This window comes from Diceros bicornis, chromosome 24 (assembly GCF_020826845.1).
Source record: "Diceros bicornis minor isolate mBicDic1 chromosome 24, mDicBic1.mat.cur, whole genome shotgun sequence".
NCBI classification, from domain to species: domain Eukaryota; kingdom Metazoa; phylum Chordata; class Mammalia; order Perissodactyla; family Rhinocerotidae; genus Diceros; species Diceros bicornis.
This window is the reverse complement of record NC_080763.1, coordinates 36,955,980-36,970,314: the sequence shown is the minus strand read 5'-3', so window position 1 is coordinate 36,970,314 and position 14,335 is coordinate 36,955,980. Positions and strand designations below refer to the sequence as shown.

General features: G+C 41.1%; 1 protein-coding gene across 3 annotated transcripts in view; it reads left to right on the top strand.

The window, feature by feature from the left end:
• The window catches only part of RPS6KA5 (ribosomal protein S6 kinase A5), a 169,842-nt gene that overhangs the window by 124,778 nt on the left and 30,729 nt on the right, over positions 1-14,335 (top strand). For all 3 annotated transcript variants that reach the window (XM_058567547.1, XM_058567549.1, XM_058567548.1), the window contains exon 7: positions 515-618. In XM_058567547.1, the coding sequence (XP_058423530.1) occupies positions 515-618 (104 nt within the window). The remainder of the gene's footprint in view (positions 1-514; positions 619-14,335) is intronic.

The following is a 14,335-nucleotide window of genomic DNA, read 5'->3' as shown; positions in this document are numbered from 1 at the left end:
GTTCTCTAAGAGGATTTGATTTAGGTGGTTATGAAAAAAAAAACAGCTTTAGATGGGATTTTTTTTTTTTCATTTTTGTTCTTTGAATTCAAATAATTTCATAGTATTTATTGGAGCTGAATAATTAATAAAAATACTGATCAGTACTTTTTTTCTCCTCTCATAAGTCCGAAGGTTTCACTTACTTCAAATTTTAAAAATTTATTTTAAATTTAAAATTTTTTAAAAGTTAACCAAAGTCAAACCATTACTAGTTTAGGAAATAGTTAAAACACTTTTAGCCCCTTGACTGACTTTGCTGTGTTTCAATTCTGGTCTGAGGATACCCGGATATTTGTTCTCTAAATGTCTTTCTTGCACGTGCTAATTTAATGCTCCTTGCACAGAAAGCTATGTGCAAAATCTTTTCGTTCAAACGTTTTCCAAATATATAGCTTGATTTTGTTCATTTTTCTTTCTTATAAAATATATGTTAGTCCATATTCTATAAAATGAAATTATTATTGTTTCATAGGCAGTTGACTGGTGGAGTTTAGGTGTTCTAATGTATGAATTACTAACTGGAGCATCTCCTTTCACTGTTGATGGAGAGAAGAATTCCCAAGCTGAGATATCTAGGTAAGACTTAATAAAATAAATGTATTGTTTTCTCAAAGGAACTGGTCAAATTTCTGCAATTAGGCTGATGGAAAAAATAATTTATTAAATGTGGATAGATGAAATGATGTTTGTGATAAATTTACATTTATATTCATATAGGATGAAGATATATAACCTTTATATTTCTTTATATTTTATGTGCCCGATTAGATCTTAAGTTTCACAGGGATAGTGTCATAATTTTTGTGTGCTCCAAAGCACTCAGCATATTGTCTTAACCTAGTAAGTATATCATATATTGAGTTTATTTAATGAATACTTTTTTCCCACTGCATACATAATGTGATTTCTTTGTGACTTTAACATAAAGAAACAGTAGTGATATTTTTCAACTCGTGGATATAGGCTCAATAGAAACCAATACTGTAAAATCACCCCTTATAGGTTATCCTGGCATTATTCTATACCTTTCCTTCATAGCAGTTATCACACTTGCAGTGTTACATTTTTGTTTATCATTATTTGATGAATGTCTGTCTGTCCCACTAGATTGTAAGCTCTGTGAGAGCAAGGGGCACGCACATCTGGCTTTGAACCTCTGCATTGTGCACTCAGGTGCCAGCACCATGCTTCCCATGCAGAATTCAAGAAATATTTCGGGAGTGAAATGAGTTAATGAACAAATAAACGAACAGTGATGAAACATTATACTAATTACTAGCTATGTTTTTGTCCTGTTTTTACTTGAATTTTATAACTTTGAGAACAGATTTGACATTAAAACTTAAAAATTGAGACTTCTACTTCTTAGCAAGATGGAATAACAGGGACCAGATTTACTTTCCTGCCTGAAACAGTTTTAAAAATGGGCAAAATATATGAAGCAACAGTATTGAAGACACTGAGCATCTAGCAGTGAAGGACAGTGAACACTGAGAGATGGACTATAAATGAAGTGAGCCCTGTGATTGCCCAGCTTCCTGCCTTGAGAGTGTTCAGGCTGCAGCTGCAGGGAGGGAGAACCCAGACGGAGTTGAGGAGATGGAGCTGAAAGTCCAGGAAGACCAAAGCAGCTCGAGTTTGCAGAGCAGTGTTGGAGAGGAGAACGCTGCAGAGAGGGAGAGATCCAGCAATTTGCAGAAGGTACCCCTCAAGTGTTCAGTTAAGTATTGATAAGCACACACGTGTCAGGGAACTACTCAATATAGTTAAGATGTTATTTCTTTCCAAACTGATCTGTAGATTCAACATAATCACAATCCCAGCAGGCTTTTTTTTTGGGGTAGAAATTGACAACTTGGGTCTAAAACTCATATAGAAATGCAGAGGACCTAGAATAGCCAAATCACCTTTGAAAAGGTATACCAAAATTGATTTCAAGGCTTATAACCTACAATACTTAAAATATTGTGGTATTCGTATCAGGATAGACAGATTATTGGTGAACTGGAACAGAAAGTCCAGAAATAGAACCATACAGATATAGGCAACTGATTTTTTTTACAAAGGTGCAACGTCACTTTGGTGGAGAAAAGATAGTCTTTTCAACAAATGATGCTGGAACCATTGGCTATTGTATGGAGAAAAAAAATGAACTTCAATAAATACTTTGCTTCATATAGAAAAATTAACTAAAAGTGGATCATAGACCTAAATGTAAAACCTAAAACTATAAAATTCCTGGAAGAAAACCTAAAGGAAGATCTTTGTAACCTTGAGTTAGGCAAAGATTCTTAGATACATCACAAAAAGTACAATCCATAAAAGAAAACATTGATAAATTGGATTTCATCAAAATTAAATTCCTCCGCTCTTCGCAAGAAACTGTTAAGAGAAATGGGAAGACAAGCCACAGACTGGGATAAAATTACAAATCATATTTGATAAAGGACTGTATCCAGAATATATAAAGAACTCTCAAAACTCAGGGAAAAAAACTCTCCGTTTTTAAAAATGGGCAAAAGATTTGAACAGACAGTTCACCAAAGAAGATCTGTGGGTGGCAAATAAGCACATGAAAAGATGACCAACATCATTAGTCTCTAGGGAAATGCAAATTAAACACAATGAGATACCACTTTATACCCATAGGAATGGCTAAATATAAAGAGACTGACTATATTAGTCAGGGTTCTCCAGAGAAACAGAGCCAATAGGATGTATGAATGTATGTATATAGAAGGAGATTTATTATAAGGAATCAGCTCACACAATTACGGAGGCTGAGGAATCCCACAGTCTGCCATCTGCAAGCTGGAGACCCAGGAAAGACAGTGGTGCAATTCCAGTCCGAATCTGAAGGCCCGAGAAGGAGAGGAACCAGTGGTGTAATTCCCAGTCCAAGGGCAGAAGACCTGTGTTCCAGGTTAAGCAGGCAGGAAGGGACCAAATCCTCCCTTCCTCTGCTTTTTTTTTCTATTAAGGCCCTCTGGGGTTTGGATGGTGCCCACCCACATTGGGTAGGGAATTCAAATGGTAATCTCATCCGGAAACACCCTCAGAGGCACATCCAGAAATAACATTTGTTCTGGGCAACCTGTGGGCCAGTCGAGTGACACTTAAAATTAACCATCACAAGTCCATCCCTTGTCAACTTGGCAGCCATATGCATCGCCTTAAACCGACTTAATCTCCAAATAAAGACAATAACAAGGTCATAATTCCACCTAACATGATACCACTATCCCACCTACAACTGAAAACCCACTAACCCCTTCCCCAGAAGAGGACATAAAGTCCTTGAGTGATGTTCACTCTTCTCCTGGAAATCCCGTGACTTAAATACTATGGTATAAAATTAACAATACTTGAATACCATGATAGAAAGTCAATACATCTTATTTCACATGATAAGGGAATAAGGGAGGAAAGAAAACAAAGACATATATATATAAAATATTTATGTATTTGTTTATACACACATACACACACAGATGTATTCATAGCAAGATAAGGAGGAAATACTCATGACAATTACAGTCCTCATTTCTGTAACTGGTTACGGGGTCCTAGTTGGTATTTTTAACTACTTTCTTGTACTACCCACTCTGTATTCCCTTTGCTTTCAGCGAGTACCTCAGCTGATTGTGGCTCTTTACCTTGTGAGGCTACCCAAACCCTCATTCCTGCCTAGACTGAGTTGTTGTAGTTTTCAATTGACTAATCACAGGACATGGTAATACTAATAGATACCCTAAGGGATCTCCTGTATTCCAGACATACTCTTCCTTAATTCCACTGTGGGGTAGGAGTCCCGTTTCATCTTGGTAGTAAGGATCATTCACCCCAGCCAGCACCATATCTCCCTTCTTTGCCTGTTAATTCAGAGGCACGAGGAGCCCAAAGTGGCTGGGTGGCAGTCTTAACTTCTAGTTCAGTGGAATCATTGTTGTGTCTCTTGGTGGAAGCATTCCTCCCCTGGAACTAAGACCTCTAGGCCAGCAGAGCATAAAGTCACGGGAACAGGAAGCAAACATTTTGCTAGTGGGTCACTAGGGGTAACAGTGAGTGGTGCTACTCCCATTTCTACCCCTTGATTTCTGGACTTGTGAATCCTGACTGTGGGAGAAATAGCACCATATACTGGATGTTGGTTCAGAGAACATAGAGCCTCCTGGAGAACCTTGCTTGAGCCCTGCAAAGTATTGCTACCTAGCTCGCAATGTAACTGAGTCTTCAAAAGGCCATTCCACTGTCCTATCAAGCGAACTACTTCAGGATGGTGGAGAACATGGTAAGACCAGTGAAGTCCGTGAGCATGGGCCCATTGCTGTACTTCTTTAGCTGTGAAGTGAGTTCCTTAATCAGAAGCAGTGCTGTGTGGAATACCATGACAGTGCATAAGGCATTTTGTAAGTCCACGGATGGTAGTTTGGGCAGAAGCGTTGCGTTCAGGGAAAACAAATCCATATCTGTAGATAAATGTCTATTCTAGTTAGAACAAAACTCTGCCCCTTTCATAATGGACACAGTCCAATGTAATCAACCTGCTGCCAGGTAGCTGGCTGATCCCCCTGGGGATTGGTGCCATATTGGGCACTCAGTGTTGGTATGTGCTGCTGGCAGATTGGGCACTCAGCGTTGGCCATACCAGGTCAACTTTGTTGAGTAGAAGTCCATGTTGCTGAGCCCATGCGTAACCTCTATCCCTGCCATCATGACTACTTTGTTCATGAGCTCACTGGGTGATGACAGGGTTGACTGGAGAAAGAGGCTGACTGGTATCCACAGAACAGATCATCCTATCCACTTGATTATTAAAATCTTCCTCTGCCAAGATCATCCTTTGGTGAGCATTCATATGGGACACAAATATCTTCACATTTTTTTGCCCGTTCAGTGAGATCTGTCTATACCTCTTCCCCAAATATGTTTGTCAACCAAACTTCGTTGTCACCAATTTTCTACTCATGTCCATACAGCCAAACCATTGGCCACAGCCCATTAATCAGTATAAAATCACACATCTGGCCATTTCTCCCTCCAAATAAAATGAATAAACAGGTGCACTGCTCAGAGTTCTGCCCACTGGGAAGAATTCTCTTCACAACTGTCCTTCAGGGGTGTCCCAGAAATGAGCTGTAGGGCTGCAGCTATCCACTTCCAGGTGGTGCCTATATATCATGCAGAAGCATCTGTAAACCAGGCCTGAGTCTTGTCCTCCTCTGTCAGCTATTTTAGGGAACTCCCCATGAGGCCATAGATGCAGGCTGGGAGAGAAAAGACCGTGTAGCAGGAGTGGGGACCGTGGGCATTTGGGCCACTTCTTCATATAACTTACTTGTACCTCCAGGGCCTGCTCAGGCCCAGTCTTGTGTGTAGCACTTGCAGTTGCTGTGCACTCCCAACTTTATGGCTTCATGGTTCCGATAACACCCAGTTTATGATGGACATCTCAGGTCACACGTAACTTGGGGGCCCACAGTTAAGTGTTCAGTCTCTACTAAGGCCCAGTAGCAGACTAAGAGCTGTTTCTCAAAAAGGGGAGTAGTTATCTGCGAAAGATGGCAGGGTTTTGCTCCAAAATCCTAAGAGCCTGTGCTGCATTTCACCTGTAGGGGCCTGCCAGAGGCTCCAGACAGCATCCCTATCTGCCACTGCCACTTCAGGCACCGTTGAATCTGCTGGGTCCTATGGCCCAAGTGGCAGAGTAGCTTGAGCAGCAGCCCGGACCTGTTGCAGAGCCTTCTTTTGTTCTGCGCCCCACTCAACAACAGCTTTTCAGGTCACTTGGTAAATAGGCCAGCGTAACATACCCAGTGAGGAGCATGTTGCCTCCAAAATCCAAAGAGGCCCACAAGGCATTGTGCCTCTTTTTTAGTTGTAGGAGGGATCAGATGCAACAACTTATCCTTCACCTTAGAAGGGATATCTTGACAAGCCCCACACCACTGGACCCCTAGAAATCACTACTGAATTTTAGTCAGATTTATTTTCCATCCTCTGACACACACATGTCTTAGCAATAAGTCTCGAGTAGTTGCTACTTCTTGCTCACTAGATCCAATCAGCATAATCACCAATCAATGTAATGGACTGGTGTGATATCTTACGGAAGGGAAAGGCGATCAAGAGCCTTGCAAACTAAATTATGACATAGGGCTGGGGAGTTGATGTACCCCTGAGGCCGGGCAGTGAAGGTACGTTGTTGGCCATGCCCGCTGAAAGCGACTCCTTTTGGTGGGCCTTAAGGACAGGGATGGAGAAAAAGGCACATGCCAGATCGATAGTTACATACCGGATACCAGGGGTGTGTTAATTGGTTCAAGCAATGAAACCACGTCTGCTACAGCAGCTGCACTTGGAGTTGCCACCTGGTTAAACTTACAGTAATCCACTGTCATTCTCCAAGATCCATCTGTCTTCTGCACAGGCCAAATAGGCGAGGTGAATGGGGTCGTGGTGGGAATCACCACTCCTACATCTTTCAAGTCCTTGACAGTGGCACTAATCTCGGCAATCCCCCAGGAATGCAGTATTGCTTTTTGGTTTACCATTTTCCTAGGTAGAGGCAGTTCTAATGGCTTCCACTTGACCTTTCCTACTGTAATTGCCCTCATTCCATAGGTCAGGGAACTTATGTGGGAATTCTGCCAGCTGCTGATTATGCATTCTGGAACTGGGGGAATAACCACAGGATGGGTTCAAGAACCCACTGAACACACTGTGAGATGGACCTCAGCTAAAACTCCATTGATCACCTGACCTCCACAAGCCCCTACTCTGACTGGTGGGCCACATTGACATTTTGGGTCACTTGGAATTAGTGTCAGTTCAGAACCAGTGTCCAGTAGTCCCTGAAAGGTCTGATTATTTCCTTTTCCCCAATGTACAGTGACTCTGGTAAAAGGCCATAGTTCCCTTTGGGGAAGGCTAGGAGAAAGATTACCAGTATACATTTTCGGGGTCCTTTCTCAAGACAGCCCACCCTCCCCTTCATTCAAGAGGTTCTGGGTATGTAAACTGGCTCAAGTGTGGGAAGTGATTGGGGAGAGGGCAGGAGGGATGACAAAGGGACACAAGGAAACTTTGGAGGGTGTTGAGTGTGTTCATTTTCTTGATTGTGGCGATGGTTTCACGTGTACATGCCTTTGTCAGAATTTATCAAATCGTACACTTTGTATGTGGAAGTTTATTGTACATCAATTTCATGTCAATAAAACTTAAATTTTTTAAGTGTACCCTTTGCAGGATAAGTTAGAAAGTAAATAATTTCTCACTATTCTAGTTTATTTAATACTAAAGTTAGGTAATTAGGAATATTTCTTGTTAAAATCATGCCTATTATTAAAAATTCTAAATATGACTTTGCTTATTTTAGATGGTCTTATTGAGACTTTCAGAATGCCTCAGAATTATAGGAAACCTTGGCCATAGTCCTGAAAATTTGGGTTCTTTGCAAGGTCATACGTGTCATGGTAACAGGTGCAAAGGGTGGCCTTAGCCTGACAAGATTAAATAGTGGCTCCTTTCACTAATTCCCTTCTTTCTGATTCCACATACACAAGCAATCTTCTTTTTATAGTTTTCCTTTCCACCATAGGGTCTGCCTCTAGAGAGAGAGTGTATTGTATGTTATGATGGCAGGAATATTTTGAACCAAGTGATGTTCAAATTTAAATCACTTTTATTGCCTTTAGATCAATCAGTTGGCATTATGGTTTTAGAAGGAGAGCCTGAATCAGACTGTCTCAAATCTTAAAACATGAGCAACCTTTTCAAGAATTTAAATGGGATTCTTTCCCTTTAATTAGTTATTTATTCACTTTGTCAAGTTGTTAATAATTTTGTTTAAAACTTGATGTTAACTGATGATTCCATGGTTTTTTGGTTTGGTTTGGTTTGGTTACCAAAATTTACAAACGGTGTAAAAACTGAATTATCTATCCTACATTACCTTTTCCTTTTAAGATAATTGTTGTGATTGTCTTTCCTGGTGTAAAATGTTTTATAGTCTGTTCTTTTTAAAATATGCACCATTCAGATAAATGTATCATTATCTTGTCCACAAATATCTTATTTAGCCAAGGCTTTTTCTCATCAGTGAATTCTTCCATTCCTTAATCATCGTGATCTTCCCTGAACTCGGCATACTTTCTATAGTTTTTACTTGAGATGCTTCAAAATAATGTATTATCCAAGTTATCTGCTTGCCTGTCCTTGTCTGCAGGTAGCCTAAAATCAGAACCAAAGTGTTTTTCTGGTATATCGAATTTCAAAATATGATAAGAATTTAGAATGAGAAGAAAAGTTTCTCCATGATGTAAGAATCCCTTCATCAGTTTCCCTGATGGTCATCTCCTTTGTGCCTGAGTGTCATCAATGATTGGATGGCACTCTTGTATAAGGTATTTTCAAGGAAGCCCCTTCCATTATTGGACAACTTTAGTTGTATAGAATTTTTTCCCCCTTAAAATAAGTTGAGATTAGCTTCCTCTAACCTCTGCATGTCAATCCTGGTCCCGTCCTCTAAAGAACATAGAATAGTTCTGTTGCTTCTTCCAGACATTGCTTTAGGTATTTGAAGATAGTTTTATCTAGGGTAAACCTTTCTAGTTCTTTTAACTGTTCCTGTGAAATCATTTCCAGATTCCTCACATCCTGGTATCATTTTGGACAAATATTAAATTATCAAAATTATAGATTTAAATGATTGCTCTTGAGCTTTTCTGTGAGTCTGTTTCTTATCTTTATTTCATGTATATAGCATGTGCTTTTCTTACTTGTGTGTCTCCCACTAGTTTTTACTGCCTTTCTGTGTGGAACTTCTTCTTTTAGGGTATGTGTTACTGCTGCATGGGAAGGTGTCAACCCAGTCATTGGTGTCTCCATCAGTTTTGCTGCCTGCCCCTCCAAGGAGGAGACCGTTATTTCCCTGGGGCTTTGCAAACCATGGTGATTGAATATGCCCTCACCTAGGAATCGGGTTCTATTTGCAGCTCTTCCATCATTTCTGACAGAGTTGTTTCTTTGTCTTACTTTCTCTGCCTTTGAAATGTAGAAAATATTTGCCAGGAGATGTTTATTTGGTATTTTATTATCCATTAATAAAATTCGCTTTATTAATGTGTTTCATTGTACTAGTATAAACTAGTATAGTATACTAGTTAAACTAGTTAAACTAGTATAAACATTGTACTAGTATAAACATAATGTTATATAAATTCAGGTCTGGGCCGGCCCTGGTGGCCTAGTGGGTAAGTTCGGGGCGCTCCACTTTGGTGGCCCGGGTTCAGTGGTTCAGTGGTGTCACCACTTGTCAGTGGCCATGCTGTGGTGGCAGCTCACATACAAAATAGAGGAAGATTGGCAACAGATGTTAGCTCAGGGTGAATCCTCCTCAGCAAAAAATAAAAATAAATTCAGGTCTAAATGTCATCAAAATAATGACATTAAACAGCTTTAGCTGTACTGTGTAGGTCAGGGCTTGGCAAACTATAGCCTGCAAGCCAGATCCGTTCTGCTGCCTGTTTTTGTGTGGTCTGTGAGCTAAGAATGGTTTTTACATTCTTAAATGGTTGAAAAAAATCAAAAGGTGAACAATATTTTATGACATGAAAATTATATGAAATTCAAATTTCAGTGTCCATCAGTAAAGTTTTATTAGAACACAGCCATGCTCATTCATTTGCATATCATCTCTGGCTGCTTTTGTGTTACTGCAGCGGAGTTGAATAATTGCCCCAGAAACCATATAGCTTATAAAGCCTAAAGTGTTTATTGTCTGGCCTTGTATTAGTTATCCTTTATCCATTGCTAAGTAACAAATTACTTCAAAACTTAGTGGCTTAAAACAACATACATTTATTATCTCAGAGTTTCTCTGGATCAGGAATCTGGGCACAGCTTCTCCACTTCAAGGTCACTCACAGGCTACAATCAGAACGTTGGCTGGGCTGTAGTTATCTCAGGGCTCAACTGGGAAAGAATCTGCTTCCAAGCACATGTGGTTGTTGGCAGGATTCAGTTTCTCTGGGTTGTTGGACTGAGAGCCTCAGTTCCTCGCTAGGAGTTGGCTGAAGGACTGCCCTCGGTTCCTTGCCATGTGGGCCTATCTAACATGGCGGCTTGTTTCATCACAGTATGTAAGCTGGGAGAGCAATAGCGAGAATCTACTGGGAAGATGGAGTGTTTTGTAACCACATCATGAAAGTGGCATCTTGTCATCTTTAGTGAATAATATTCGCTAGAAGAAAGCCACTGGGTCCAGCCCACACTTAAGGGGAGGGGATTACACAAGGCCATGAAAACAAGGAGACAGTGATCATTGGGGACCATCTTAGAAGTCTGTGTACCATGAGTCCTTTACAAAAAAGTTTGCCAACCCTTGGTTTAGGTAATTTATTTATTATTTGTTCTCCCAAGGAGTGTTTCTGTTTGCATAATTATTTTAATACATTGATTTTGTGTGACATGCTATAGTCTTCTAAAAAAAAGATCAAGACAATAATTCTGTTGTATTTTTGTATTTTATCCATGTTGATTAGTCCTAACACCTTGAATTAGCTCATTTGTATTTTTAAAAATTTTCTGTTTATAGATGTCTTACTTTTAGAGTTATGTATGGAATAATTACAAGTATCATTTCTTACCCTGTTTTAAGAAGAGATTATATTTATTTTTTCCTTGGCTTTCTTATACTTCTTATAGCTTTATGATAAAATCTGTTTCAGCATGTTTTATAAAGCCTTCTTGATTCCCAGTATGCTGTTCATTTTTTTCTTCTTCATTTTAGATATTTTTATACCAAATAGCAGCATCTATGTTTCTAGGGTTTTTTTGACCAGTTACCCCCAAATCTGTTACCGTGTGTTACAATAGCTATTCATCTACACATTCTTCTACATGAGGCAGTTGCCACAGCTTCTGACTGGAGTCCAGTGGTGGGAGGGGTGTAGCAAGGAGAGGAGCAGGGTGAAATGACTCTTCCCTTGTACTCAGTTCCTCAGCTCTCTGTCTTAGTTCCTTTCATCATACTTTACATCCGTTTCTTCCTCCTTCACTTGCATAACATGTGGGGGTACAGCTGAATCGTACTGTATTATTAATTTGCCCTCTGAAGCACTCCTTAGTGGGTATAGAGGTCAGAGCCCTAAATAAAACAGAGAGAGAATCCTTCCAACCATGGAGAGGATCCATCAGAGATGCCATCAGAAGGGTTACCATTTCCTGTTCTTCCCGTTAGTCTCTCACTGCTCCCACCTGAGACCTGGCCTCTGTTGTTTCCAAGTGAGGCCCCTGTGTAGGCACCTTACTGCCACCTCTGATCACCACCCTGGCCAGTTCTCCACTATTCCCATCCACCTGAAGTCTACAAGTCAGCTCACACCTACCAGAAAAGGCCATGGAGGGAAGGAGCTGGCCTTCTACGTCCACGACTCTACCAGTTATTTTGGTCTCTGGAGTAACCTGCTGTGCCTTATGTGCTTGTGCTTCTCCGTGGCCTCCCCAGGAGGGCCTCATCCTTTTGGATGGCAGTCTTGGCGCTGTACTCTGGCTCTTGCTCTCTGCCTCTGGCTCTTTTCCATTTAGCAGTCTCTTTGAAATTTCTTGCAATCCACTCTTGACTCCAGACACTGCCGTAGTTTATTGTCACGTGCAGCCACTTGGTCCCAAGGAGCCCCGAAGGTATGGGTTCTCTATCCTCCCCTATCTCTATCATCTTGCCCCTTAGGGAAAGATACTCTAACAGAGATAATAGAGTGGGTGGAGAAGTAAAAGCTTCAAGAGCATTGGGCTACAGAAGAGTAGAGAAAGGAAGAGGAACTGGAAAGAGATCTCCCAGTAAAAGCCATAGTGAGTGTAATGGGATGCCAGCTTCAGCCTAAACTGTGCTCACCCTGATGTTAAGATGCGTTCAGGTGTGTCCAATAAACTGGTTTAGTAGACCCACCAGTAATCTAAGTGTACAAGAGTCTAAGGAAGAGGAGCCCAGGCAGACCAGCTCAGCTCGCAAAGACCTTAGCCATTGAGAGAGGAAGGGCAGTTCTAGGTCAGATCTGTCATTTTTAGGGAGAAGATGCTATAAGTTGAAAAGAAAAGAAAGCTCTTTTCACCAAAATCTTTATAAGATCATGCATCCATCTGTGGCTCCCCTAACCTCATAAGGGACAAAGATTTTCTCCCTTCTGCACCAGAAGCTGAGGCAGGAATGATAACCTCTCAGGTGGCTTCCCAGGCTGGTGGGAAAGGATGGGGGAACTAGGCAAAAGAGGGAAATGAGATGCTTTACGTGAGAGTGAAGAAGAGTATTCAGAGCTCACATAAGACGTGCGCGGGGACTCCCAGGAATTGCTGGATGAGGCTGAGTAGAGTCACAGATTCTGCAAAAGCAGGTAAAGAATCTCATTTTATTATTCTTAATGACCCAACTGGTGTGGCCTAGGGAAACACAGGTTAGGTGAATCAAGGAAGAATTCAGTAGCACCCAGAGGGAAGTGACAGCGTGGGACTGTCCCCCGGGCAGCCAGTCTCGTGGCTCAGAGAAAGCATACTCCTGTGGAGTAGCCCCACGGTGGACACTGTTCACGCCCCACTGTGTGCCAACCTCTTGCCGAGAAGTCACCCACATCATATCCTCGAATCCTTACAACCCTGAAAAGGAGGTAGCAGCCTGTGCTGATTTACAGACGAAGGAGCTGAGGTTATCTTGCCCAAGGGACTCAGAGCTACTGGGAGGTGGGACTGGGGTCAAGTGCAAAGTGACTGGAAAGTTGCTTCATGCTCTCTCATGGGTAACAGTTCCATGCTGCTGTTTCCTTTTCTAGTGAGGCAGATGCTTATTTCAGGTAAAGGGTTGGGAAGTCCTGGCCCACAGACAACAGGGGGATTGATTTCATTAATCTGTGGGGTTTTGTTGAGTAATTTTTAACTCCTAAGGAGGAAGAAAAATATAAGGGCATAGCTCTTGTTCTGAGAAAACTGACATACTGTTTGGGAAGATATGGAATAAATAGATGACAATTCACAATATTGGGGAGCTTTCACAAATGTTTGCGTGGGGAGAAGAATGCTGTGGAACTACAAAGGTGCCATGGTCCCTTGAGGACTGGGAATGTCCGGGAAGCATTCGTGATGGAGAGCCAGCCACGTGGGCTGGGGCTGGGAGGACAGGCGAGGTTTGCATAGGCTGAGGGTAGAAGGGAATGCCTGTCAGAGGGTGGGAAAAGACCCACAGGGGCCTGTAGACAGAGGGAGATTCAAGACTCCCTGCCAGTCTGTGAACTCTCAGTGGGTCTGTGACCTTGTAATTGAAGTTCACTTAATTGTTCCTGTTCTAAAAGTAATGTTCATTATAGTTTAAAATGTGCATAAGGGGAAAACATAGTACTAACACGCAGAGACAAACACTGCTAATATTTCTCTCTAATCTTTTTCACCTGTATAATGTGCCCATGCTAAAAATATCATTTCATATTTTTCAGTTTTTGTTTAAATTTATGAGCATTCTCTAATTACAGACTCTTCAGAAACGTGATTTTGCAATGGCTGTATAATATATCATTGAGTAGATCCACCATAATATGCTTTCCTTATTCCCCTAGTATTGAACAAAAATTTAGAGTAAATGAAGCTTACTGAAAACTCTTGCTAACTCAGGCAGGCATTTAAGTAATTCTATAATTCTGGGACCACATGGGAACCAGGAAGTGAGAGTCAGCAACATTAAGTCACGAAATAGGAAAAACTGTGAACTTTTAAATGGAAGACAAGTAGAAATAACCCACGAGAATGCATGCATCTGCAAAAAAGCAAACAAATTATCTGCAGGCATATATTGAAACTGAGGAAGAAAGATCCTGAGTGAGCAAGGTATAGTAAATGGAAAACAATTAGACACTTATTGATTCAGTAAATATTTGTTGAAAACTTGCTTTGTGCTAAGCAGTGTTCTAGGCTCTGGGAATAAAGCAGTGAACAAAACTGCTATTTTAAAAAAGAGAATCCCGGGGACAGCCCAGTGGCGTAGTGGTTAGGTTCGTGTGCTCTGCTTCGGCGGCCCGGGGTTCTCAGGTTCAGATCCTGGGCACGGTCCTATACACCACTTCTCAAGCCATGCTGTGGCAAGCGTACCACATATAAAGTAGAGGAAGATGGGCGTGGATGTTAGCCCAGGGCCAATCTTCCTCACCAAAAAAAAAAAAAAATAGAGTCCCCACTCCCTTAGAGCTTCCATTGGGAGAGAGAAATAATAGATAAATATATAATAATCTATAAATTCCACAAAGAAAAATAA